We start from the raw sequence: 26,351 nt of genomic DNA, 5'->3' as shown, positions 1-26,351 counted from the left end.
GTTACCTTCTGTTGTTCTTTAAAAGTTTCCCAATCCTTCGATACTCTATCATTGGGATTTCTGAATTGTCAGATAGCAGATTATCTTTTTATTCTTGTATTATTGGGGCTACATCAATAGCAAATTTTGGTGAGAAACTATTTCCTATGACCTTTGCCAATAAACTCTTTGTTGCCTCTCACTTTGGATCCTTGGCAAATACGAACATCTAAAAGACTTGCTGGCTTTGTCCTAACTCATACCATTCTGTGTGTTGTCATGCTGTGCTTGACAATTATACCAAATTAAATAATGCCTTGATTTCAAAATGTTTATTCCTGTTTTCAAGTTGGAAGGTTAGTCAAGGATAGGTCCCTATTTTATTCATCGAACTATTGGGTGTAAATCACAATTCCATTGAGCTCAATGTAGAGACTGTTCTCTTTCTGAGAGCTGGTACGAGTCAGTGCCTGAAAATGACCCAAACTTGGTATTTTGTCACAGGGACTCCAAGATATCTCACCCAAGGTGATTGCAAGTCATTTTATTACTACCATTGACTGCATTGTTCAATGCTTAATATGAAGCACCTTGTTGTGTTTGACAACAAAAATGTTACTGTACAGGAGCAAATTCATTTTCTGCCATTTATTTTGATTATAGAGTTTCCTCTTTGGGGAATATTGGCATTATGGATGTCTAAATTTTCATGCTGTACCTACATTTTGTGACAGGATTTAGTAATGTTTGACTTCCTTATTTTTAAATAGTGATTAATGATTCAGGCCAGAATTTTGGTGGTTGGAAATTGGGGAAGGAAAAAGTTTGACCTTTTTAAGAAGCTGGGAGACTTTGGCCCATAATTTTAAAGCAACTTGGATTGCCAATGAAATGAGCATTTGTTAGGGGAATGCAACTTCTATACCATTCTGAAATTCAGTTTAACCTTTTATATTTTTTTAATATGCATTTTTTTAAATAATAGATTTGTCTCAGAGCTACATATACCATATATAAATACTTTCCAGTATTTTCCTGAAGAGATGAAACTTTATGGACCAGACATTCGTATCTTTCAAGTGCAGGTAAAGATGTACATCTTCCTAAATTGAAAGAAATATGCTGTTGATACTAAAGTAATTTTGTGAAAGTAGATGACAACATTATATCATTTACCAACTTCTTATGTTGCCTTATGATGATGTCAATTATTCTTACTACAAGAAAGTGTAGAATTTCCATTTCCTTGTTTTGCATGTAATTAGTAGGTTTGCTCTAACCAGTCTGAGCAGTACTACAAGATATGGTAAATGGTGCAATAGTCATCCACCAAAAGCATATCTAGTACACAACTGAGGGCTCTTTCGGGACAACAATTGCTCTTCTAAGAATACAAAGAATTTTGTGTTTGAATTACGTAGTTCCAAAAATGTGTGAGGATATTTTAAAAAAAATTCTATTGGATTTGCTCATATTGAGGAAATGTCCCATCTGTTACTCATGGACCAATTAAAGAAAATACAAATCAATATATGGATGCACATCTGCATGAAGGTACAATATGCATTGGAGTTTGAGGGATTTTATGTTTGATGAACTTGACTATTTTATGGGCTAGTTTTATTATTTTTATTGATGATCTTTAATATGCTCTTGTAAGATGCTCAGCGTGATATAGCAAATATCCTGTGCTTTGTTTCTCATTTTGTGAGCTGAAGAGAATGCTGTTTGTTTCAGTGCTTCCTGTCTGTGCCTGGTATTTTTCCCCACTTAGGTCATAGGTGTTCATCTTGAGTGTACCTAATTATTATTTTTGAATATATTTTGTGAGAATATCATGATTTTAAAAGAAGTAGAAAGGTTCCACACCAACAATTCTATTTCAGTATTGCCTTGGGATATTATAACAGCTTCTCATAAAAACATAGAACATAAAAAACCTACAGCACAATACAGTCCCTTTGGCCCACAAAACTGTGCCGAACATGTCCTTACCTTAGAAATTACCCAGGGTTACTCATAGCGCTCTATTTTTCTGAGCTCCGTGTACCTGTCCAGGAGTCTGTTAAAAGACCCTATCATATTAGCCACCACCACTGTCGCCGGTAGCCCATTCCACGCAATCACCACTCTCTGCGTAAAAAAACTTACCCCTGACATCTCCTCTGTACCTACTTCCAAGCACCTGAAAACTGTACCCTCTCGTGCTAGCCATTTCAGCCTTCGGAAAAAGCCACTGACTATCCACAAGATCAATGCCTTTCCTCATGTTATACACTTCTAACAGGTCACCTCTCATCCAACGTCGTTCCAAGGAGAAAAAGCCAAGTTCACTCAACTTATTCTCATAAGGCATGCTTGCCAGTCCAGGCAACATCCTTGTAAATCTCCTCTGCACTCTTTCTATAGTTTCCACATCTTTCCTGTAGTGAGGTGACCAGAACTGAACACAGTACTCCAAGTGGGGTCTACCTAAGGTCTTATATAGCTGTAACATTACCTCTCGGCTCTTAAACTCAATCCCATGATTGATGAAGGCCAATGCACCATATGCTTTCTTAACCACAGAGTCAACCTGCACAGCAGCTTAGAACGTCCTGTGGACTCGGACCCCAAGATCTCTCTGATCCTCCACACTGCCAAGAGTCTTACCATAATACTATATTCTGCCATCATATTTGACCTACCAAAATGAACCACCCCACACTTATCTGAGTTGAACTCCATTTACCACTTCTCAGCCCAGTTTTGCATCCTATCAATGTCCCGCTGTAACCTCTGACAGCCCTCCACACTATCCACAATACTCCCAACCTTTGTGAATCTAATTCACTTTAAACCAAAGTTAAATTTCTACTACCACCATAAATATTTAACCTACAGAAGACATTTCATTTAATCCTTAAATCAATATGTGTATGAAAGATCTACAAGTTAATTAAACTGCTATATAAAATTACGCATAATTATTACTGCACTTCATCCTAATATTTTGTTAATTTTTTCAAAATAATAATGGGTATAATCAACAAAAAATGAATTTAATAGACAGAAAAAATAAATCTATAGTGCAAGGATACATCCATTGAAAATTATCACTACTTAAAAGAAGCTTTTGGATTCATCCAGGACTAGTTAAACCGGTACATCTCATTCCTTTTGCTAATTTACATGCAGTAAAATAGTGCAAACATGTTAACAACTTCTAGGTCTAAGATTGCAAATTTACTAACCCATCCCTCAACTTGCTCATCCAGGTCATTTATAAAAATCACGGAGAAGTGGTCCTAGAACAGATTCCTGAGGCAGTCCACTGTTGTCCGACCTCCATGCAGAATATGACCCGTCTACACCCCCTCTTTGCCTTCTGTGGGCAAGCCAATCCTGGATCCACAAAGGAAGGTCCCCATGCCTCCTTCCTTTCTCAATAATCCTTGCATGGGATACCTTATCAAATGCCTTGCTGAAATCCATATACTCTAGATCTACTGCTCTACCTTCATCAATGTGTGTAGTCACATCCTCAAAAAATTCAATCAGGCTCGTAAGGCACAGCCTGCCTTTGACAAAGCCATGCTGGCTATTCCTAATCATATTATACCTCTCCAAATGTTCATCAATCCTGCCTCAGGATCTTTTCCATCAACTTACCAACCACTGAAGTAAGACTCACTGGTCTATAATTTCCTGGGCTATCTCTACTTCCTTTCTTGAATAATGGAACAGCATCCACAACCCTCCAATCCTCCGGAACCTCTCTCGTCCCCATTGATGATGCAAAGGTCATGGCCAGAGGCTCAGCAGTCTCCTTTTCGCCTCCCACAGTAGCCTGGGGTACATCCCATCTGATCCCGGTGACTTATCCAACTTGATGCTTTCCAAAAGCTCCAGCACACCCTCTTCCTTAATATCTACATTCTCTTTCCACTTGAGTTTCTATGTGGATTTCTTTGTGCAATTAGAACAATAGTATGTGCCCTTGTTGTTAAAGAGAAATTCTTTTTTTTTGTTTTCATATTGCATTCTATTGACAGTACAGTGCAAAAAGTTTTAGGCACATGTAAAGAAATTCTGTAAAGCAAAGATGCTTTAAAAATAATGAAACAAGAAGTTTCTAAATATCAGTATGTTCCTGCAAAAGAGTAGTAAACAGTAAAACAAAACAAATCAATATTTGGTATAACCATCCTTTGCCTTTCAAACTGCATCAATTCTGTTAGGTACGCTGTCATACAGTTTTATAAGAAAATCAGCTGGTTGGCTGTTATTCCAAGCATCTTGGAGAACATGCACAAGTCTTCTGCAGACTTCGGCTGTCTCACTTGCTTCTGTCTCTCCAGGTAATCCCAGATACCTTGATGATGTTGAGATCAGGGATCTGTGGAGGCCATACAATCTTTTGCAGAACTCCTCATTCTTCTTTTTGCAGATAGTCTTTATGACCTTTGCTGTGTGTTTGGGGTCATTGTCCTGCTGCAGAATAAAGTTGAGACCGATCAGACACCTCCCTGATGATATTGCGTGATGGATGAGAATCTACTTGTTCTTTTCAGCATTGAGGATTCCATTAATTCTGACCGGATCACCAACTCCATTTGGAAAAATACAGCCCCAAACCTGTAGGGAACCTCTGCCGTTTTCACTGTTGGCTGCAGACTCTCATCCATGTAGTACTGTCCAGCTGTTCTGTTGATAAACTGTGTCCTGTTTCAAAATTTTAACTTGTCGGTCCAGGACACTTGTTACCGTTGTTCAGCACCTCAGTCCTTGCTTTTATGTGTAGGTAAATCTCTTGGCTTTGTTTCCACTTCGGAGGAATGGCTTTTTGGCAACAACTCTTCCACGAAGAACATTCAGACTGTAGAGGGGTGTACTTGAGTTCCAGTGGTTTCTGTGAATTCAGAGCTGATAGCAGTGCTGAACTACTTCCGATTTAGAAGGGACATAAGTTTGTTGTGTCTCTTGTCTGCTGCAGTCAGTTTCCATGGCCAGTTGTTTCCATGTATCTCTTACTGCATTTCTGGTCCTCAACCTCCCCCATTTCTTTGTGTTTCTTCAGAGGAGCTTGGACAGCACACCTTTAAATTCCTGTCTGTTGTGACATTTCTGCTTGGAAGAGACCTTGCTGATGCAGGATGGCCACCTGTTGTCTTGTTGCTATACTTACTCTTGCTATAGTATAAGAATTGATGATCTGAAGGTTAAACTGTCATATCTGCCATCCCCTCACCTTTTAGTTTGGCTGTCCTTCACCCAGTTTGTCTCCTTCTACACCCATTTCCCCATTTCAGTTTCACTTAATCGGGTTAGTTCATACAACGCATTATGTTATTGATTGTTGGTTATCTTTGTTTAATCATGCACTGGGCTATATACCTACAAGATAATCAAGTTTTTATTTGTAAAATGACCTATTACCTTATAGGTTGTGTCTTTAAAGTAATTACAAAAATTCTCTAACATTTAATTTTTTGTAAAATAATTGTCTGGAAATCTAAAATTTGCACTTTTCTACTGACATGAATACAGAAGACAAAAATAAATATCTAAAACAAAGTTTATTTACTGTAAAAAAAATCTGTAACGCCTAAGACTTTTGCGCAGTACTGGGTTTTTCCCAGAATGCTTTTTAAAACATCTAATTTTCTATAAATATGGAATTCCTTATTTAATTAATGCTCCAATGCTGTACTCAAGTTTGCTGACGTCACCGCTGTTGGCTAAATCAAAAGTGCTGACAAATCAGCGTATAGGAGGGAGACTGAAAATCTGTTTGAATGGTGCCACAACAAATACATCTCACTTAATGTCAGCAAAATCAAAGAGCTGATTATTGACTACAGGAGGAAGAAACTGGAGGTCCATGAGCCAGTCCTCATCTGGGGATCAGAGGTGGAGAGGGTCAGCAACTTTAAATTGCTCAGCGTTATCATTTCAAAGGATCTGTCCTGGGACCGGCTTGTAACTGCTATTACAAAGAAGGCATAGCAGTGCCGCTACTTTTTTCGACGTTCATGAAGATTCAGCATGTCATCTAAAACTTTGACAAACTTCTATAGATGCTCAGTGGAGAGTATACTGACTGGTTGCATAATGGCCTGATATGGAAATATGCCCTTCATTGGAAAAGCCTACAAAAATTAGTGGATACAGCCCAATCCACCAAGGGTGAAGCCTTTCCTACCATTGAGCACATTTATAGAAACATAGAAACATAGAAAATAGGTGCAGGAATAGGCCATTCGGCCCTTCGAGCCTGCACCGCCATTCAGTACGATCATGGCTGATCATTCAACTCAGAACCCTGTACCTGCCTTCTCCCCATACCCCCTGATCCCTTTAGCCACAAGGGCCTTATCTAGCTCCCTCTTAAATATAGCCAATGAACTGGCCTCAACTGTTTCCTGTGGCAGAAAATTTCACTCTCTGTGTGAAGAAGTTTTTCCTCATCTCGGTCCTAAAAGGCTTCCCCTTTATCCTCAAACTGTGAGTCCTCGTTCTGGACTTCCCCAAAATCAGGAACAATCTTCCTACATCTAGCCTGTCCAATCCCTTTACGTTTCAAAAAGATCCCCCCTCAATCTTCTAAATTCCAGAGAGTGTAAGCCTAGCCGATCCAGTCTTTCATCATATGAAAGTCCTGCCATCCCAGAAATCAATCTGGTGAACCTTCTTTGTACTCCCTCTATGGCAAGAATGTCTTTCCTCAGATTAGGGGACCAAAACTGCACACAGTACTCTAGGTGTGGTCTCACCAAGGCCTTGTACAACTGCAGTAGTACCTCCCTGCTCCTATACTCGAATCGTCTTGCTATGAATGCCAGCATACCATTCACCTTTTTCACCGCCTGCTGTACCTGCATGCCCACTTTCAATGACTGGTGTATAATGACACCCAGGTCTCATTGCACCTCCCCTATTCCTAATCGGCCACCATTCAGATAATAATCTGTTTTCCTGTTCTTGCCACCAAAGTGGATAACCTCACATTTATCCACATTAAATTGCATCTGCCATGAGTTTGCCCACTCACCCAACCTATCCAAGTCACCCTGCATTCTCTTCACAGCCTCCTCACAGCTAACACTGCCGCCCAGCTTCGTGTCATCTGCAAACTTGGAGATGCTGCATTTAATTCCCTCGTCTAAGTATTAATATATATTGTAAACAGCTGGGGTCCCAGCACTGAGCCTTGCGGTACCCCACTAGTCACTGCCTGCCATTCTGAAAAGGTCCCGTTTATTCTCACTCTTTGCTTCCTGTCTGCCAACCAATTCTCTATCCACATCAATACCATACCCCCAATACGGTGTGCTTTAAGTTTGCACACTAATCTCCTGTGTGGGACCTTGTCAAAAGCCTTTTGAAAATCCAAATATACCACATCCACTGGTTCTCCCCTATCCAAACTACTAGTTACATCCTCAAAATCCTCAAAAAATGAGATTCGTCAGACATGATTTTCCTTTCACAAATCCAAGCTGACTTCGTCTGATGATTTCACCGCTTTCCAAATGTGCTGTTATCACATCCTTGATAACTGACTCTAGCATTTTCCCCACCATCGATGTCAGGCTTACCGGTCTATAATTCCCCGGTTCCTCTCTCCCTCCTTTTTTAAAAAGCGGGGTTACATTAGCCACCCTCCAATCCTCAGGAACTAATCCAAAATCTAAAGAGTTTTGAAAAATTATCACTAATGCATCCACTATTTCTTGTGCTACTTCCTTAAGCACTCTGGGATGCAGACCATCTGGCCCTGGGGATTTATCTGCCTTCAATCCCTTCAATTTACCGAACACCACTTCGCTACTAACATGTATTTCCCTCAGTTCTTCCATCTCACTAGACCCTCGGTCCCCTACTATTTCCGGAAGAGTATTTATGTCCTCCTTAGTGAAGACAGAACCAAAGTAGTTATTCAATTGGTCTGCCATGTTCTTGTTCCCCATGATCAATTCACCTGTTTCTGACTGTAAGGGACCTACATTTGTCTTAACCAATCTTTTTCTTTTCACATATCTATAAAAGCTTTTACAGTCAGTTTTTATGTTCCCTGCCAGCTTTCTCTCATAATCTTTTTTCCCTTTCCTAATTAAGCCCTTTGTCCTCCTCTGCTGGACTCTGAATTTCTCCCAGTCCTCAGGTGTGCTGCTTTTTCTGGCTAATTTGTATGTTTCTTCTTTGGAATTGATACTATCCCTAATTTCCCTTGTCAGTCACGGGTGCACTACCTTCCCTGGTTTATTCTTTTGCCAAACTGGGATGAACAATTGTTGCAGTTCATCCATGCAATCTTTAAATGCTTGCCATTGCATATCCACCGTCAACCCTTTAAGTATCATTTGCCAGTCTATCTTAACTAATTCACATCTCATACCTTCAAAGTTACCCTTCTTTAAGTTCAGAACCTTTGTTACTGAATTAACTATGTCACTCTCCATCTTAATGAAGAATTCCACCATATTATGGTCACTCTTACCCAAAGGGCCTCGCACGACAAGATTGCTAACTAACCCTTCCTCATTGCTCAATACCCAGTCCAGAATGGCCTGCTCTCTAGTTGGTTCCTCGACATGTTGGTTCAGAAAACTATCCGCATACATTCCGAGAAATCCTCTTCCTCAGCACCCTTACCAATTTGGTTCACCCAATCTATATATAGATTGAAGTCGCCCATTATAACTGCTGTTCCTTTATTGCACGCATCTCTAATTTCCTGTTTAGTGCCATCCCCAACCTCACTACTACTATTAGGTGGCCTGTACACAACTCTCACCAGCGTTTTCTGACCCTTAGTGTTATGCAGCTCTACTCATATCGATTCCACATCCTCCCAGCTAATGTCCTTCCTTTCTATTGCGTTAATCTCCTCTCTAACCAGCAATGCCACCCCACCTCCTTTTCTTTCATGTCTATCCCTCCTGAATATTGAATATCCCTGAACGTTGAGCTCCCATCCTTGGTCACCCTGGAGCCATGTCTCTGTGATCCCAACTATATCATATTCATTAATAACTATCTGCACATTCAATTCATCCACCTTGTTATGAATGCTTCTTGCATTGACACACAAATCCTTCAGGCTTGCTTTTACAACACTCTTAGCCCTTATACAATTATATTGAAAAGTGTCCCTTTTTGATTTTTGCCCTGGATTTGCCGGCCTGCCACTTTTACTTTTCACCTTACTACTTTTTGCTTCTTCCTTCATTTTACACCCCTCTGTCTCTCTGCACTTGTTCCCTTCCACCTGCCACATTAGTTTAAATTCTCCTGAACAACAGTAGCAAACGCTCCCCCTAGGACATTGGTTCCAGTCCAGCCCAGGTGCAGACCGTCCTGTTTGTACCGGTCCCACCTTCTTCAGAACTGGTTCCAATGCCCCAGAAATCTGAATCCCTCCCCCTTGCACCATTTTTCAAGCCACGGATTCATCTGAAATATCCTCCTATTTCTACTCTGACTAGCACGTGGCACTGGTAGTAATCCAGAGATTATTACCTTTGTGGTCCTACTTTTTAGTTTATCTCTTAACTCCCTAAATTAACCTTGTAGGACCTCATCCCGTTTTTATCTATATCGTTGGTACCTACGTGCACCACGACCACTGGCTGTTCACCCTCCCACTCCAGAATTTCCTGCAGCCGCTCAGAGACATCCTTGACCCTTGCACCAGGGAGGCAACATACCCTCCTGGAGTCTCATTTGCGGCCGCAGAAACGCCTATCTATTCCCCTTACAATCGAATCCCCTATCATGATAGCTCCCCCACTGCTTTTCCTTCCCTCCTGTGCCGCAGAGCCATCCATGGTGCCATGAACTCGGCTGCTGCTGCCGTCCCCTGTTGAGACATCTCCCCCAACAGTATCCAAAACAGTATATCTGTTTAGGAGGGAGATGACCTCAGGGGACTCCTGCACTACCTGCCTACCGCTACGCTGTTTGCTGGCCACCCATTCCCTTTCTGCCTGTGTATCCTTTACCTGAGGTGTGGCCAACTCACTGAACGTGCTACTCACGACTTTCTCAGCATCGCGGATGCTCCAGTATGAATCCAGTCGCAGCTCCAGCCGCTCAATGTGGTCTGCCAGAAGCTGCAGCTGGACACATTTCCTGCACACATAGTCGTCAGGGACACTGGAAGTATCCCTGATTTCCCACATGCTACAGGATGAACAAACCACGGGGCTGATCTCAGCTGTCATGACCTACCCAATACGCTACAGCCTCGCCGCCTTCCTTGCTTCAAATAAAATACCGCTGCAGACCGTTCTCCTGTTAAAGGAACTTACCCGGCCTTGCCTCACTTGGAGCAAAGTTCATCCTCAGCCTCTGCTCGCCGAAGCCTCTCAAGCCAAAGCCTTCCTACTCTGTCTCCCTCTACTTTGTTGCCCGCTACAAAGTCGCCCGCTCCATCAAACTGCTCTCTTTTAAATACTCCCGCTGCTTCACGGACTGACTTACATGCGCTTGCGCAGTCCTGTCCCGATCAACCGCCGAGAAAAATGGCCGACTCCCACAAACTGCTCTCTTTTATAAGGAGCACTGTCGCAGGAAATTAGAATCCATCACAACGGACCCCCATCATCCAAGCCATGTTCTCTTCTTGCTGCTGCCATTAGGAAGGAGGTACAGGAGCCTCAGGTCCCACGCCACCAGGTTCAGGAGCAGTTATTTCCTGTCTACCATCAGCTTTTGAACCAGAGAGGATAACTTCACTCATCTTCACTCACTCCAACACTGAACTGATTCCACAACCTACAGACTCACTGTTAAGGACTCTACAACTCATGTTCTCAATATTTAGTGCTTATTTGTGTATTACCATTGTCGTTCTCTCTCTTTTTGTATTTGCACAGCTTGTTGTTTGTTCATATTTGTTGTGTGCATTATTTCATTGATTCTATTGCGATTCTACTGTGAATGCCCACAAGAAAATGATTCTCAGGTAGTATATGGTGACATATATGTACCATGATGATTAGATTATGAGAACACTCAGTCCTCTTTTATTGTCATTTAGAAATGCATACATACATTAAGAAATGATACAATGTTTCTCCGGCGTGATATCACAGAAAACAAGACAAACCAAAGACTAACACTGACAGAGCCACATAATTATAGCATATAGTTACAGCAGTGCAAAGCAATACCATAATTTGATGAAGAACAGACCATGGGCACGGTAAATAAAGTCTCAAAGTCCCGAGTCGATCGACTCCCGAGTCCCTGATAGCAGGTGGCAAAAGGGAGAAACTCCCTGCCATAAACCTCCAGGCACCGTCAACTTGCCGATACCTTGGAAGCAGCCAACCACAGCCAACACTGAGTCCATCCGTCCGAAAACTTCGAGCTTCTGACCAGCCTCTCCGATGCAGCCTCCCGAGCGCCATCCTCTGCCGAGCGCCTTTGACCTCTCCCCGGCCACTGAAACACGCAAAGCCGAGGATTTTGGGGCCTTCAGCTCCGGAGATTCCGGTTACCACACAGTAGCAGCGGCAGCGAAGCAGGCATTTCAGAAGTTTTCCAGATGTTCCACCATACTCTCACGTCCATCTCCATCAAATCAGAATTGTGCACGGTCCCCTACTTGACAGATAACAGATATCATCACCGAAGTGGCCGCGCACGCGATATATTGATATATTTACTATGAACTTTGAGAATGTGACATAATATCTCAATAGGTACCAATTTTCCTTTTATATTTATCCAATGGGCAACTAAATAAGGTTCCAATTGTAATTCATAGTCCATGTTATTTAACTGTTTTCAGCAAAAACAGCAATGCATGAATAAAGCATAAAAATACATTTGTTCACGGTGCTCCCTCGGTTGCATGCTAAAACGCAAGAAAATAATAGCAGGAGTAGGCCACTTGACCCCTCAAATCTGCCTCATCATTCAATATAATCATGGATGATCTACCATAAGCCTCAAATCCTCCTCTGTGCCAGATCACTATAGTAGCCAGTTGCCTTGTTCTACAAAATTGTACCAACCTGCCCTTTAAGTACTCCTAATACTCTGGGACAGAGAATTCCAGAGATTCACCACTCTCAGCAAGGAGAAATTTCTTATGTATATCGGTATTAGATGACCATGTTCTTGTGTTCAAGATTCTACTTCTCACGAAAACATCTCAACTAGAAGCTGAGCCTCCTGTTGGGACTCCTTAGGATCTTGTGTGTTTCAGTAAGATTTAATTCTTCTAACTAAGTTTAGTGAGAAAGAAATTTGAGGGTTCCTGATTACATAAGAAATAGGAGCAAGACTACCATCTGGCCCGTCGAGCCAGCTCCGCCATTCAATAAGATCATGGCTGATCTGGACATGGATTCATCTCCACCTACCTGCCTTTTCCCCAAAACTCTTAATTCCCCTAATCTGCAAAAAAAATCCTACTATGATTATGATTTACCTTTTATAAGTGTTGCCTTAGAACAAGTTGATTATGATATATTTTCTTGTTTCACAATACCTTTTATGCAGGTGCTGGTGCCTGCCAGATTATTTCATTGTCCATGCAAGGGGCTGCAGAAATATGAATATCATCTATGCCATGACACGCATCAATGGCTGCTGGACTGGCTGTCATCTAATCCATTTTATGGCTCAGAAACACCAGTACCAACAGGAATATTACTACCTGAAGATCAATCATGAATTTCCTCAAAAACTCCACAAAGCTGCCTTTTGTCTGACAGTGCTACACGAACAACCTGTCAATTCCCAGCTAATACGACCACAGAGTCTCCAGAGTTTAAGGGCTGCTCTGAAGTTTGCTATAATTGGCACCTGCCAGGAAATTCTTGATTTTTATAACAAGGAGAATGAAGAGTGATTGGAAGAGAATTAACTGGAAACATAAGGTGATGCTCAACTGGAAGCTCTGCTTTTCCAGGGGAAAGATGGAGGATGGAGAGAATGCAGGTGGCTCTGTAAATTGTCTACAGCCATGATATGTGGGTGGTTCAACACTTAAAAAAAAAAGTCAAACTACTGGGAACCAGAAACCAGGAGAGAATTAAGAAACAGCATAGGATTTAACAGATAATGGAAGGTACACCTAAAAGACATTCTCCACTATGATGCTGTTCATGAGCAGTTTGTCTGGGTCAGCACTCCTGACCAAGAACAAGCAGGGAAGAACATATCCAAGCTCAGAAATAACAAGACCTTGGTGGTAGATGGTATCTCCACTGAAATGCTAAAACTTGGTGGTGAAGGACTTCAGTCACAAACCCATTGCCTCATTGCCCATCTGGGAGGTGGAGGGAAATTTAGGGAATATGTGAGGTTCTGTAACATGACCAGCTGCAGGAATTATGGGGGGAGGGGGTTCCATAGGGAATTTCATGGCTAATTCCTTGTCCATCACTCGTCATGGTGTTTGAAGAGCAGGTCCTTGAATCACTATGGATTCCTCCCATCCAGAGGCACATTAGAGATGATCTTCACTGGCAACCTGTTCCAAAAAAATACATCAAACAGCAACATCTCTTCACCTCATCAATCAGGAGAGACGTTGAGCATCTTCCTCAAATTAAGTTGTCCGTAGAAACTCATCTTGTCTTGGGTTTTCTCCATGCAGGTTTGCAAGTCATGATATCAACAAATGAATATACAACAGAACCACTGTCAGTGAATTCTGGTGCCAAACATGTCTGTATCATTGCCACAATGTATTTCTTCAATCGCCCTTGTGGCAATGTTTGATCTTGCTTCTGACAAATTTCCCACAGGAGTAGAGCTAATCTTCAAATCAAATGAGAAACTTTTCAACCTCCAATACCGGAGAACCAAAGTAACCCTGACTTTAGTAGCTGAGCTGCACTATATCTTGATGATGCTGAATTTGCACATGCTCGAGGACTAGGTTGCACACCATCATATGGTCTGAGAAGCATACAAGAGGATGGGCGTTGTATTCAACATTTGCAAGACAAAAGTTCCCTACCAATCTGTCCTGCTGCATGTGCAATAAATGTTCATGGAAAACCTCTCATATCTTGGGAGCCATTTCTCTATGAAAGTAGACATGAATGATAAAATTCAGCACCTCCTTTAATGTGCCAGTACAGCATGTCATCAATATAATGAAAAGAGTGCATGAACGTTGTCTTCCTATTTGGCACGCAATTGTGATATACAAGGCAGCAGTGACCCTTGCTCTTCTTTCATTATGAGACCTGGACTACTTTTAGCAGCATCTTAAAGCACTTTTTTTTTAAAAGCACATTAATGTCACATATACAAAATCGTTTAAATACACTGAATGGACATACGAACTAACATCACTGCCCTCTCTCTCAGCTACTGAGACCCTAGTTATTCTCAGCTGACTATGCTGGGCAATTCTGTCACCTAGGACAAAATTACCAGGAAAATATGGGGAAAAATATCAAGCATTTTCCTGAAACTGTCTTGAAGATACAAAATCCCCTGCAGAAGGTGGTTTTGAGATGGTGTTGAGAATCCCTGCTGTGCATTGGGAGCACACAGAGCCTTTGTATAAGCAGATGGTGCAGACACCCGCAAAACCCAACCACCACCTACCCTGGTTGAGAAAGAAACTATAATTACAACTTCAGCCTCATTTACCACCTTGGGGCCCTTACTTCCACTGGATGCAAGTCACCCTTGATCCCAAAGTACTGTCCAGATAGATAGATAGATAGATAGACATACTTTATTGATCCCGAGGGAAATTGGGTTTCGTTACAGTTGCACCAACCAAGAATAGAGTATAAATATAGCAATATAAAACCATAAATAATTAAATAATAATATGTAAATTATGCCAGATGGAAGTAAGTCCAAAACCAGCCTATCGGCTCAGGGTGTCTGACCCTCCAAGGGAGGAGTTGTAAAGTTTGATAGCCACAGGCAGGAATGACTTCCTATGACGCTCAGTGTTGCATCTCGGTGGAATGAGTCTCTGGCTGAATGTACTCCTGTACCCACCCAGTACATTATGTAGTGGATGGGAGACATTGTCCAAGATGGCATGCAACTTGGACAACATCCTCTTTTCAGACACCACCGTCAGAGACAATGACTTCAATCAGAACTATTTTCAACCAGCTACTCAGTAATAATTTCCTGAGAATAAAGTCAGCTTAATAAAACAAGACACCGATCTACAATATGAAAGCTAGAAAATATCCACAGATGCTTCTATTTTACCTTGTTTTTACTCTTGTTTGTGTCTGATACCATTTGATAAAATTACAGCGTTTCAAAATATTTTTGTAGTGCTTTTACCCCATTCTCAGAACAGAATGCATATGGACCTTGTACTAAATATGTCCACAGTGAAGGTCCAACATCTACCTTGCTGCTGTATCATATTGCCCCTAACAGTAAAGATTCTCAGCAAAACCTTATAAAACATGGAGCAGTTTCCACACCAAAGAAGCCACTTCTTAGCAAAACCATGTATGTATGTCTGTCTGTTGATGAAAAGTGGATTATCATCCAGAAACCAAATCAGTGAAGTTTTTTGACTGAGAATGGAGTAAAATTATTTATTCTTGTGAAGTAACTATTCCTGTGCAGCTTATTTTAAGGTAGCAATTTGCAAATTATCTTTTGAATTAACTTCCAAATTAATTGAATGCCCTTTAGCTACATGTGACTAGTCTTAATTTCCCTTTTCCCTTTGGAAGATGGCAGCCCAGAAAATTATTTTTCATACCTGGAATTATTATTATTATTAAACCTAAAATTATACCTAGACCTGCAAATAGAAACCGCTCTCTCCTCCTCCCACATTCCTAACTCAAATTGTAATGTGTTCTCTTTGTGTTTTTGCTTACTTGTAATAAACTCATTTTAAAGACTTTGTCACTGGCACGGGTCCCAGCTATGCCTGTAATTTTGTCAACTATGTGGAACAGTCTATGTTCCACGCCTACACTGGTATCTGTTCCCCAACTTTTCCTACGCTACATCAACGACTACATTGGTGCTGCTTCCTGCAGCCATGCGGAGCTCCTCGACTTCACCAACTTTGCCTCCAACTTCCACCCTGCCCTCAAATTTACCTGGTCCATTTCTGACACCTTCTCCCCTTTCTCAATCTCTCTGTCTCTATCTCTGCAGACAGCTTATCTACTGATGTCTATTATAAACCCACTAACTCTCACAGCCTGCTCTGCCTGCTCTGGATCTCTTTATTGCTCACCCCGCTCTGGTCTTCTGCCTGCTCTGGATCTCTTTATTGCTCACCCCGCTCTGGTCTTCTGCCTGCTCTGGATCTCTTTATTGCTCACCCCGCTCTGGTCTTCTGCCTGCTCTGGATCTCTTTATTGCTCACCACGCTCTGGTCTTCTGCCTGCTCTGGATCTCTTTATCGCTAACTGCCGACGGGACATCAACCGTCTCGACTTCACTGCACCTTGTCCCCATTCCAACCTCACTCCTTCGGAACGCTCTGCTCTCCACTCTCTCCGCACTAATCCTAACCTTATTATTAAACCCGCCGATAAGGGGGGTGCTGTTGTAGTCTGGCGTACTGACCTCTACCTTGCCGAGGCACAGCGACAACTCGCGGATACCTCCTCTTATTTACCCCTCGATCGTGACCCCACTAAGGAGCACCAGGCCATTGTCTCCCACACCATCACCGACTTTATCCGCTCAGGGGATCTCCCATCCACTGCTACCAACCTTATAGTTCCCACACCCCGCACTTCCCGTTTCTACCTCCTACCCAAGATCCACAAACCTGCCTGTCCTGGCCGACCTATTGTCTCAGCTTGCTCCTGCCCCACCGAACTCATTTCTGCATACCTCGACACTGTTTTATCACCCCTTGTTCAATCCCTTCCGATCTATGTTCGTGACACTTCTCACGTTCTTAAACTTTTCGATGATTTTAAGTTCCCTGGCCCCCACCGCTTTATTTTCACCATGGATGACCAGTCCTTATATACTTCCATCCCCCATCAGGAAGTTCTCAAAGCTCTACGCTTTTTTTTGGATTCCAGACCTAATCAGTTCCCCTGTACCACCACTCTACTCCGTCTAGCGGAATTAGTCCTTACTCTTAATAATTTCTCCTTTGGCTCCTCCCACTTCCTCCAAATTAAAGGTGTAGCTATGGGCACCCGTATGGGTCCTAGCTATGCCTGCCTTTTTGTTGGGTTTGTGGAACAATCTATGTTCCGTGCCTACTCTGGTATCTGTCCCCCACTTTTCCTTCGCTACATCGACGACTGCATTGGCGCTGCTTCCTGCACGCATGCAGAACTCGTTGACTTTATTAACTTTGCCTCCAACTTTCACCCTGCCCTCAAGTTTACCTGGTCCATTTCCGACACCTCCCTCCCCTTTCTAGATCTTTCTGTCTCTGTCTCTGGAGACAGCTTATCCACTGATGTCTACTATAAGCCTACTGACTCTCACAGCTATCTGGACTATTCCTCTTCTCACCCTGTCTCTTGCAAAAACGCCATCCCCTTCTCGCAATTCCTCCGTCTCTGCCGCATCTGCTCTCAGGATGAGGCTTTTCATTCTAGGACGAGGGAGATGTCTTCCTTTTTTAAAGAAAGGGGCTTCCCTTCCTCCACTATCAACTCTGCTCTTAAACGCATCTCCCCCATTTCACGTACATCTGCTCTCACTCCATCCTCCCACCACCTCACTAGGAATAGGGTTACCCTGGTCCTCACCTACCACCCCACCAGCCTCCGGGTCCAACATATTATTCTCCGTAACTTCCGCCACCCCTCCAACGGGATCCCACCACTAAGCACATCTTTCCCTCCCCCCCTCTCTCTGCATTCCGCAGGGATCGCTCCCTACGTAACTCCCTTGTCCATTCGTCCCCTCCATCCCTCCCCACTGATCTCCCTCCTGGCACTTATCCGTGTAAGCGGAACAAGTGCTACACATGCCCTTACACTTCCTCCCTTACCACCATTCAGGGCCCCAAACAGTCCTTCCAGGTGAGGCATCACTTCACCTGTGAGTCGACTGGGGTGATATACTGCGTCCGGTGCTCCCGATGTGGCCTTTTATATATTGGCGAGACCCGACACAGACTGGGAGACCGCTTTGCTGAACATCTACGCTCTGTCCGCCAGAGAAAGCAGGATCTCCCAGTGGCCACACATTTTAATTCCACATCCCATTCCCATTCTGACATGTCTATCCACGGCCTCCTCTACTGTAAAGATGAAGCCACACTCAGGTTGGAGGAACAACACCTTATATTCCGTCTGGGTAGCCTCCAACCTGATGGCATGAACATCGACTTCTCTAACTTCCGCTAAGGCCCCACCTCCCCCTCGTACCCCATCTGTTACTCATTTTTATGCACACATTCTTTTTCTCACTCTCCTTTTTCTCCCTCTGTCCCTCTGAATATACCTCTTGCCCATCCTCTGGGTCAGCCTCCCCCCTTGTCTTTCTTCCCAGACCTCCTGTCCCATGATCCTCTCCTATCCCCTTTTGCCTATCACCTGTCCAGCTCTCGGCTCTATCCCTCCCCCTCCTGTCTTCTCCTATCATTTTGGATCTCCCCTTCCCCCTCCTACTTTCAAATCCCTTACTCACTCTTCCTTCAGTTAGTCCTGACGAAGGGTCTCGGCCTGAAACGTCGACTGCACCTCTTCCTACAGATGCTGCTTGGCCTGCTGCGTTCACCAGCAACTTTGATGTATGTAACTCTCACAGCTGCCTGGACTATACCTTATCCCAACGTTACTTGTAAAAATGCCATCCCCTTCCTCAATTCCTCTGTCACCACCGCAGCTGTTCTCAGATGTCCTCCTCCTTCAAAGAAAGGAGCTGCCCTTCCTCCAACGCTGCCCTCAAGCACGTCGGCCCTCACCCCATCCTCCCTTCACCCCACAAGGATAGTGTTCCTCTTGTTCTTACCTTTCACCCCACCAGCCTCTGCGTACAGAACGTAATTCTCTGCAACTACCACCATCTCCAATGGGATCCCACCACTAAACACATCTTTCCCTCCCCCCCCCTCCCACTTTCTGTTTTCTGCAGGGATCACTCCCTATGCTCCTTTGTCCATTCGTCTTTTCCTATTGATCTCTCTCCTGGCACTTATCCTTGCATGTGGAACAAATGTTACACCTGCCCCTACAGCTCCTCCCTCACTGCCATTTAGGGCCCCAAACAGTTCTTCCAGGTGAGGCGACACTTCATCTGTGAATTTGTTGGGGTCATCTGCTGTATCCATTGCTCCCAGTGTGGGCTCCTGTAATTTGGTGAGACCTGACATAGATTGGGAGACCACTTCACTGTGTACCTATGTTCTGTCCACTAGAAAAAGCGAGATCTCCCAGTGGCCACCCATTTTAATTCCACTTCCCATTCCCATTCCAACATGTCAGTCCATGGCCTTTTCTACTGTCGTGCTGAGGCCACATTCAGGTTGGAGGAGCAACACCTTATAGGTCTGGGTAGCCTCCAACCTGATGGCATGAACATCGATTTCTCAAACTTCCGGTAATGCTCCCCCCCACCCCCCACCTTCACCATTCGCCATTCCCTTTTCATTTCTATCTCTTGCCTTATCTCCGTACCTGTCTATCACCTCCCCTGGTGCTCTTCCCCCTTTTCTTTCTTCCATGGCCTTCTGTCCTCTCCTATCAGATTCTCCCTTCTCCAGCCCTTTATCTTTTTCACCAAACAACTTCCCAGTTCTTTACTTCACCCCTCCACCCACCTTCTTACTCAGACTCTTTTTTTTCTCCAGTCCTGCTGAAAGGTTTCGGTTCAAAACATCGACTGTACTGTTTCCCATAGATGCTGCCTGGCCTGCTGAGCTCCTCCAACATTTTGTGTGTGTTGCTTGAATTCCCAGCATCTGCAGATTTCCTCTTGTTTGTTAAAGACTGACCTAGTCATCAATGCAACACAAGTCCACAATTGCATGATTCACTTTTTTAAAAATGTTGTGAACTCTAACTCTCATGCCACAATAAGTTAATTCCATCACCTTATCTGAAGATTTTCCAAAAGAAGTATGGTGGTTTTATTATTTGGACATTGTTTGTGTTGTGTGGTTCTTTAAAATTACTTAGGAGATATGAAAACCTATAGACGAGAACCTGTGAATGTGTATCAAAAGCAAGATGCTGAAAAAGAACTTTACAGAATGGGCAGCATCTGTGGAAAGAGAAACAGTTAATGTTTCAGGTTCAGATATTTGGAATCTGGAATTTTGATTTTCATTTACAGTAAATTTTATGTTATCGGAAAATGATGAGGATCAAAAAGCAAGTATTACAGAAGTGTCTAATTGACTTAAATGTTGTGGTTAACTATACTATCCTCTGATAATGCAACTCCATCATTATCTGACAAGGTGGGATAACATTCATCTAATTTTATGCTTGTCATGGCCAGCAAATTATCAGGAATGGTTTCTCCTGATATTCATAGTATTTTTTTCCCTGAAGAGCAGTTAATCATGATGAAATTTCCATTTCCCATTTCAACCATCTTTGCAAACCTTTCATCTCATCTGTTTTGAATGAACAGGTTCCAGAAATAAAGTAAGAAAACAGTAAATGTTGTAAACTGGGAAGTTTGAAAAGAGGGTATACCCAGGCCATATATTATTTTTAATAGCTAATTGCTTATATACTTCCATCATTGTTTTGGATTCCAGTTTCCTTTATCTACACATGATCTTAGCAGCAACAATAATTAATATCATCAATTACAGCAGTCTTATTGTACAACATTCTGTGGAGCTTTAGGGTACTACTTTATGTTTCTGCTGTTATGCTAATATAAGATCCTTTTATGTTGATTTTTGTTGCAGTCCATTCCATCCTATGACGAGATCCAAAGAAAAATGCATCAACTTGCTGAATTTCTGGATATGCCACGTTTTCCTGAAATAACTGAAAAATGTTTCTTGCATCCAAACTTACTTTGTATGAAGTACTTGTTGGAAGCTAACTTGCCAGGTAAACCATTGCACATACTTAAAAGAGAATCCGGCTGAGAACATCAGTGAAAGTGACTACCTTTGCCTTATCTGAATTGGAAGCACAATAATTTAGCTGAAATGTGACTGAAGGGGAGGGAGGAATGCAATTAATATTTGTGTTCATAGGTTTTCCAGGCAAGATAGGGAGAGGAATATAAAGGGAGGTGGGGGAGCAATGCTGATTTTAAAAAATGTAGCTGAGGCAAGGTATGTTAGAAGGATCAGCATTGACACTTAATGGTTTGTACTAAAGAACAGAAGAAGGAATAAACCTTGGAAATATACTCCAGATTTGCTCATAGTCTGAGGCTGATAGAAGAACAAATTTGGAGGAACATTTCTGACATGTTTACTTCCAAACTAATAAGTTACAAAAGTGGAGTATTTCAGTTGCCATTGACATTAATAGAAATGTAATCAGTGGGGAAGATATGAGGCCACCGAATTTCTAGATTGCACTTAGAACATTTTTATCTATTAAATAGCAACAATAGGGAGAGGTGTTGGGGAAATTGGATTTAAATTTAGAGAATAAAGCAGGTCAATGAAAGGAATACAAATAATGTAGTCATAATTTAGTTAGATTTATCATAGTTATGGAGAAGGTAAAGGTAGAATAAAAGTAAAGATTTTCTGGTGGTTCTCAATCTTTTTTCGCTCGTGGCCCACTTGTGACTTTCATTTACCTCTGTGGCCCCCCACCTTTCGTTAGTTGCTCAAGTTTTTTTTGGGTCAACTGTACTAATTATTTAAAATACAGTCAATATTTATGTTTTAGCAGGCTATGGGTATTATTATATGCTAAATATAATGTTACAGATGTATATGAAAAATAAAAACAATCTTAAAGCTTTGAATAGGATACTTTATTTATAATTTATGTAATATTATTCCATCCAGCAATGAAAAGTGTATTGTTACTTTGGGTATTTAGTGAGATCCTTGCGACTGACACAAATTAGTGAGCTTTTGAATATCTGGTTGCAACTTGGTTAAAGGTAATCAAAGATGACCTCTTTTCACAACATCAAAACGATTACAAGCTTTTGATAGCAGTTGAAGAGCTTGACTAAAACCATATTCAACTAAATAAAGGGTGGGAAATCCAATTAAGAACAAGGTTGCTTTCTCCCAGAGCTGTGGAAACTTATTTTGAGTATCACTAGTTATCCAGAAATTTTGCTTGCTGCATTCACCTCAAATGGATCCACCACCCAATCTGGAATATGCACCTCCAGCAGGACTCTGAACTGAAATTCCCTATCGGTTTGCCGTTGTTTCAAATGAAAAAGTTATACAATCAGATCATCATCCTGCAATTCTATTTTAAGAGTGGCCAGTGAAAGAAATTGCATAAACTCCAATGTTGCTGAAAAGTTTTTTGTTTTCCAAGGAAAGCAGTAATAGCCTCTTTGTATTATAGAAACATAGAAAATAGGTGCAGGAGTAGGCCATTCGGCCCTTCGAGCCTGCACCGCCATTTATTATGATCATGGCTGATCATCCAACTCAGAACCCAGCCTTCCCTCCATACCCCCTGACCCCTGTAGCCACAAGGGCCATATCTAACTTCCTTTTAAACATAGCTAATGAACTGGCCTCAACAGTTTGCTGTGGCAGAGAATTCCACAGATTCACCACTCTCTGTGTGAAGAAGTTTTTCCTAATCTCGGTCCTAAAAGGCTTCCCCTCTATCCTCAAACTGTGACCCCTCGTTCTGGACCTCCCCAACATCGGGAACAATCTTCCCGCATCTAGCCTGTCCAATCCCTTTAGGATCTTATACGTTTCAATCAGATCCCCCCTCAATCTTCTAAATTCCAACGAGTACAAGCCCAGTTCATCCAGTCTTTCTTCATATGAAAGACCTGCCATCCCAGGAATCAATCTGGTGAACCTTCTTTGTACTCCCTCTATGGCAAAGATGTCTTTCCTCAGATTAGGGGACCAAAACTGCACACAATACTCCAGGTGTGGTCTCACCAAGGCCTTGTACAACTGCAGTAGTACCTCCCTGCTCCTGTACTCGAATCCTCTCGCTATAAATGCCAGCATACCGTTCGCCTTTTTCACCGCCTGCTGTACCTGCATGCCCACTTTCAATGACTGGTGTATAATGACACCCAGGTCTCGTTGCACCTCCCCTTTTCCTAATCGGCCACCATTCAGATAATAATCTGTTTTCCTATTTTTGCCACCAAAGTGGATAACTTCACATTTATCCACATTAAATTGCATCTGCCATGAGTTTGCCCACTCACCCAACCTATCCAAGTCACCCTGCATCCTCTTAGCATCCTCCTCACTGCGTTTGTAACTGGATGTTGCTGGGACTTGAAGATCTGTGTTATAAAGAAAGGTTGAATAAGTTTGGATTGTATTCCTTGAATCGTAGGAAAATGAGGGGAGATTTGATAGCGGTAGCAGAATTATGAAGGGTATTAATAGGGTAAATGCAAGCAGGGTTTTTCTGGTGAAACTAGAACTAGAGATTATAGGTTAAGGGTGAAATTTGAAATATTTAATACCTGAGGGGGAAACTTCTTCCCTCAGAAGGTGGTACTAGTGTGGATCAAACTACTAGAAGGAGTGTTGGATGAAGTTTTGGTAAATACATGGATGGGAGGGGTATGAAGGTCTATGGTCAGGGCCGGGTCAATGGGACTAAGCAGAATAACAGTTTGGCATGGACTAAATGTGCCCATAGGCTTGGTTCTGTGCTGTTGTGCTTTATGACTGTATACACCATAAAACTTCCCCTAGGCCATCATTATGTAAGGGAATAAATTGGTTAGTCTTTCACAGTATAGGATGATTCAGGTTATTACTGCAAGAATAGTCACCAGCATGATATTAGTCGAAATTTACGGTGAGACCTGCTTACTCCAGCAAACTATCTAACCTTCAGTAGGAAGTGTACTACTTAGTACCAGCCAATAGTTTTGTCCTCTAGTGTTTACAATCAGTTATGCCAGAAGGCTGGCTATATCACAGATTGTTAGTTAATCTTAACTGCTCTCCCAATGTATATCTTAAAGATAAAATGTATATCTTGCCAGGATATAATGTTTGTTTATAAACATTCAATTAAACTGGATGGGTAATAAATAAGGTGGTGGTGTTTGCATTAGAACCCAAACTGGTTTTACTAGAATAAAGGAAAAGAAAAATATGGACAATCTATACAGCTTTAAGAAATTCTTTGAAGTTAAACTAATTTTTTCTTTTAATTGGTTATCTCAAACCAGAGAGCATGTGTATTTGGATAGAAAGATTGGTGAAGAAAATGGGCATTGGCAATGTGGACTATCTGACCTTTCACCCCTTATCTAGAGGGGCAAAGACCATCAATTATGAAATTCAGGCTGTAGCAGTGATTGTGATATCTCTGAAACTCCTGTTTGTGCTTGATGACAAGCATGAATGGTAAGTCACTTGATGTGTTTTATAAAAGTATTACAGAAATTGCAAAGGTATGATTTTTAAAACTACTTTGTAATTTTGTACCATTTAACAGGTTGCTGTCTAACAGAGCAAATGAGATAAACAAGCAAAATGATAAAGGTATTTCATGTTCTTGTAAGATATGTGAATCTACATTCCAGTATTATGGCAATCAAGAGTGATATACCACACATTTCTTTTAGCTATTATATTCTGATCATTAAATAGTCCAGTGTTGAGGAGACAATTGAACTCCATAAGATCATAAAACATAAGAGTAGGACTAGGCCATTCAGCCCGTCAAGTTTTTTCCACCATTCCATCATGGCTGATTTATTATCCCTCTCAACCCTGTTCTCCCACCTTTTAAATGTAAACTTTGAAGCCCTTATTAATCAAGAACCTATTAACCTCTGCTTTAAATATACCCAATTCCTTGGCCTCCAGCTATCTGTTGCAATCAATTCTACGTCTTGCTAAAGAAATTCCTCCTCGTCTGTGTTCTAAAGGACTTCCTTGTATTCGGAGGCTATGCCCTCTGGTCCTAGACTCCCTCACCATTGGAAGCATCCACTCTGCCTAGGCGGTTTCAATATCTGATAGGTTCCCCCGCCCCCACATTCACCACCTCAACCATTAACCATCTCAGTTTAATTGAATGTTCATAAACAAACATAATACCCTAGCTGTATACTTTTTATTTTTAGGATACACGTTGTCAGAGCAGTTACATTTGTGAACAATCTATGACATCAAATAGACAGTAGATGCACCCTTTTCTGGAGCAAATCCATTTTTTCCACTCACTATATTCTTTCTGCCTATCCTTGTAATTTTGCTCTGTATTTATCTAATTCTCTTTTGACAACTCCATCTTGGTAGATGGTCCCTCATGGTAAAGGCTGACTTGTTTTCATTCTGCTACTCCAGCATCTGGTATGACCACTGCAGTCAGTGTTGGAGCTATGTGCTCTGCTTGGATGAGGCAGAAATTGTCTGATGGGTTGAATGAATGGATGGGTAGCTTGTGATGTTGTAGACTCTTATCCTTTATGCTAGGCTTTCATATGGTTCCCACTGAGCTTTCAAAATTATCCTCACTGGACCTTCTCTACTTTAAAAGGCTGGGGTTGAAGGATTTACAGGAATTGGTGCAGATTTTGCAACTTTTCCCAAGGTTTTGAAGGACATCTTTGACTATTTTCCAGAAATCCATCTGGTGATCTCCTCTCCTACCCATGATCCACAAACCGGACTGCCCGGGTTGCCTCTGCCTGCTCCTGTCCTACTTCAAACTGCTAATTGCGCAACCTCCAGCTCCGGCTCCAGCCCAGACCTTGATCGCCAGCACCTTGTCTTCGTAGAACAGTCTATGTACAAAGCCTTCCCCAGTTATACTCCCCAACTTTTCCTCCGCTACATTGTCACCTGCATTGGTGCTCCTTCATGCACTCATACTGAGCTCATCAGTTTTATCAATTTTGCCTCTAACTTCAACCCTGCCCTTAAATTCACTTGGTCCAACTCTGACACCTCCCTTTCCTTTCTTGATCTCTCTCTCTTTCTGTCTTTGGAGACAAACTGTCAACCTACATCTTTTATAAACCTACTGATTCGCACAGTTATCTTCAGTACAAACAGGAGAAAATCTACAGATGCTGGAAATCCAAGCATCATACACAAAATAATGGAAGAACTCAGCAGGCCAGACAGCATCTATGGAAAAGAGTACAGTCAGTGTTTTGGGCTGAGAATCTTTGGCAGGACAGGTCTCAGCCCGAAATAGCGACTGTACTTTTTTCTATAGATGCTGTCTGGCCTGCTGAGTTCCTCCAGCATTTTGTGTGTTATCTCGACTATACTCTTCCCTCCCTATCTCTTGTAAAAATATTATTCCCTTTTCTCAGTTTCTTTGCCTCTGGCATATCCATTCCCCAGGTGTGGCATTTCA

At 42.1% G+C, this 26,351-nt stretch overlaps 1 protein-coding gene across 2 annotated transcripts in view; it reads left to right on the top strand.

Moving 5' to 3' along the window:
* Window positions 1-26,351, top strand: part of taf1b (TATA box binding protein (Tbp)-associated factor, RNA polymerase I, B) — a 118,100-nt gene that overhangs the window by 52,751 nt on the left and 38,998 nt on the right. For both annotated transcript variants that reach the window (XM_063037834.1, XM_063037837.1), the window contains exons 8-11: window positions 965-1,064; window positions 20,786-20,933; window positions 24,205-24,382; window positions 24,474-24,520. In XM_063037834.1, coding sequence (XP_062893904.1) covers window positions 965-1,064; window positions 20,786-20,933; window positions 24,205-24,382; window positions 24,474-24,520 — 473 coding nt within the window. The remainder of the gene's footprint in view (window positions 1-964; window positions 1,065-20,785; window positions 20,934-24,204; window positions 24,383-24,473; window positions 24,521-26,351) is intronic.

The sequence above is a fragment of the Mobula hypostoma genome, chromosome 2 (genome assembly GCF_963921235.1).
Source record: "Mobula hypostoma chromosome 2, sMobHyp1.1, whole genome shotgun sequence".
Taxonomy (NCBI): domain Eukaryota; kingdom Metazoa; phylum Chordata; class Chondrichthyes; order Myliobatiformes; family Myliobatidae; genus Mobula; species Mobula hypostoma.
This window is presented reverse-complemented; position numbering and strand designations above follow the sequence as displayed.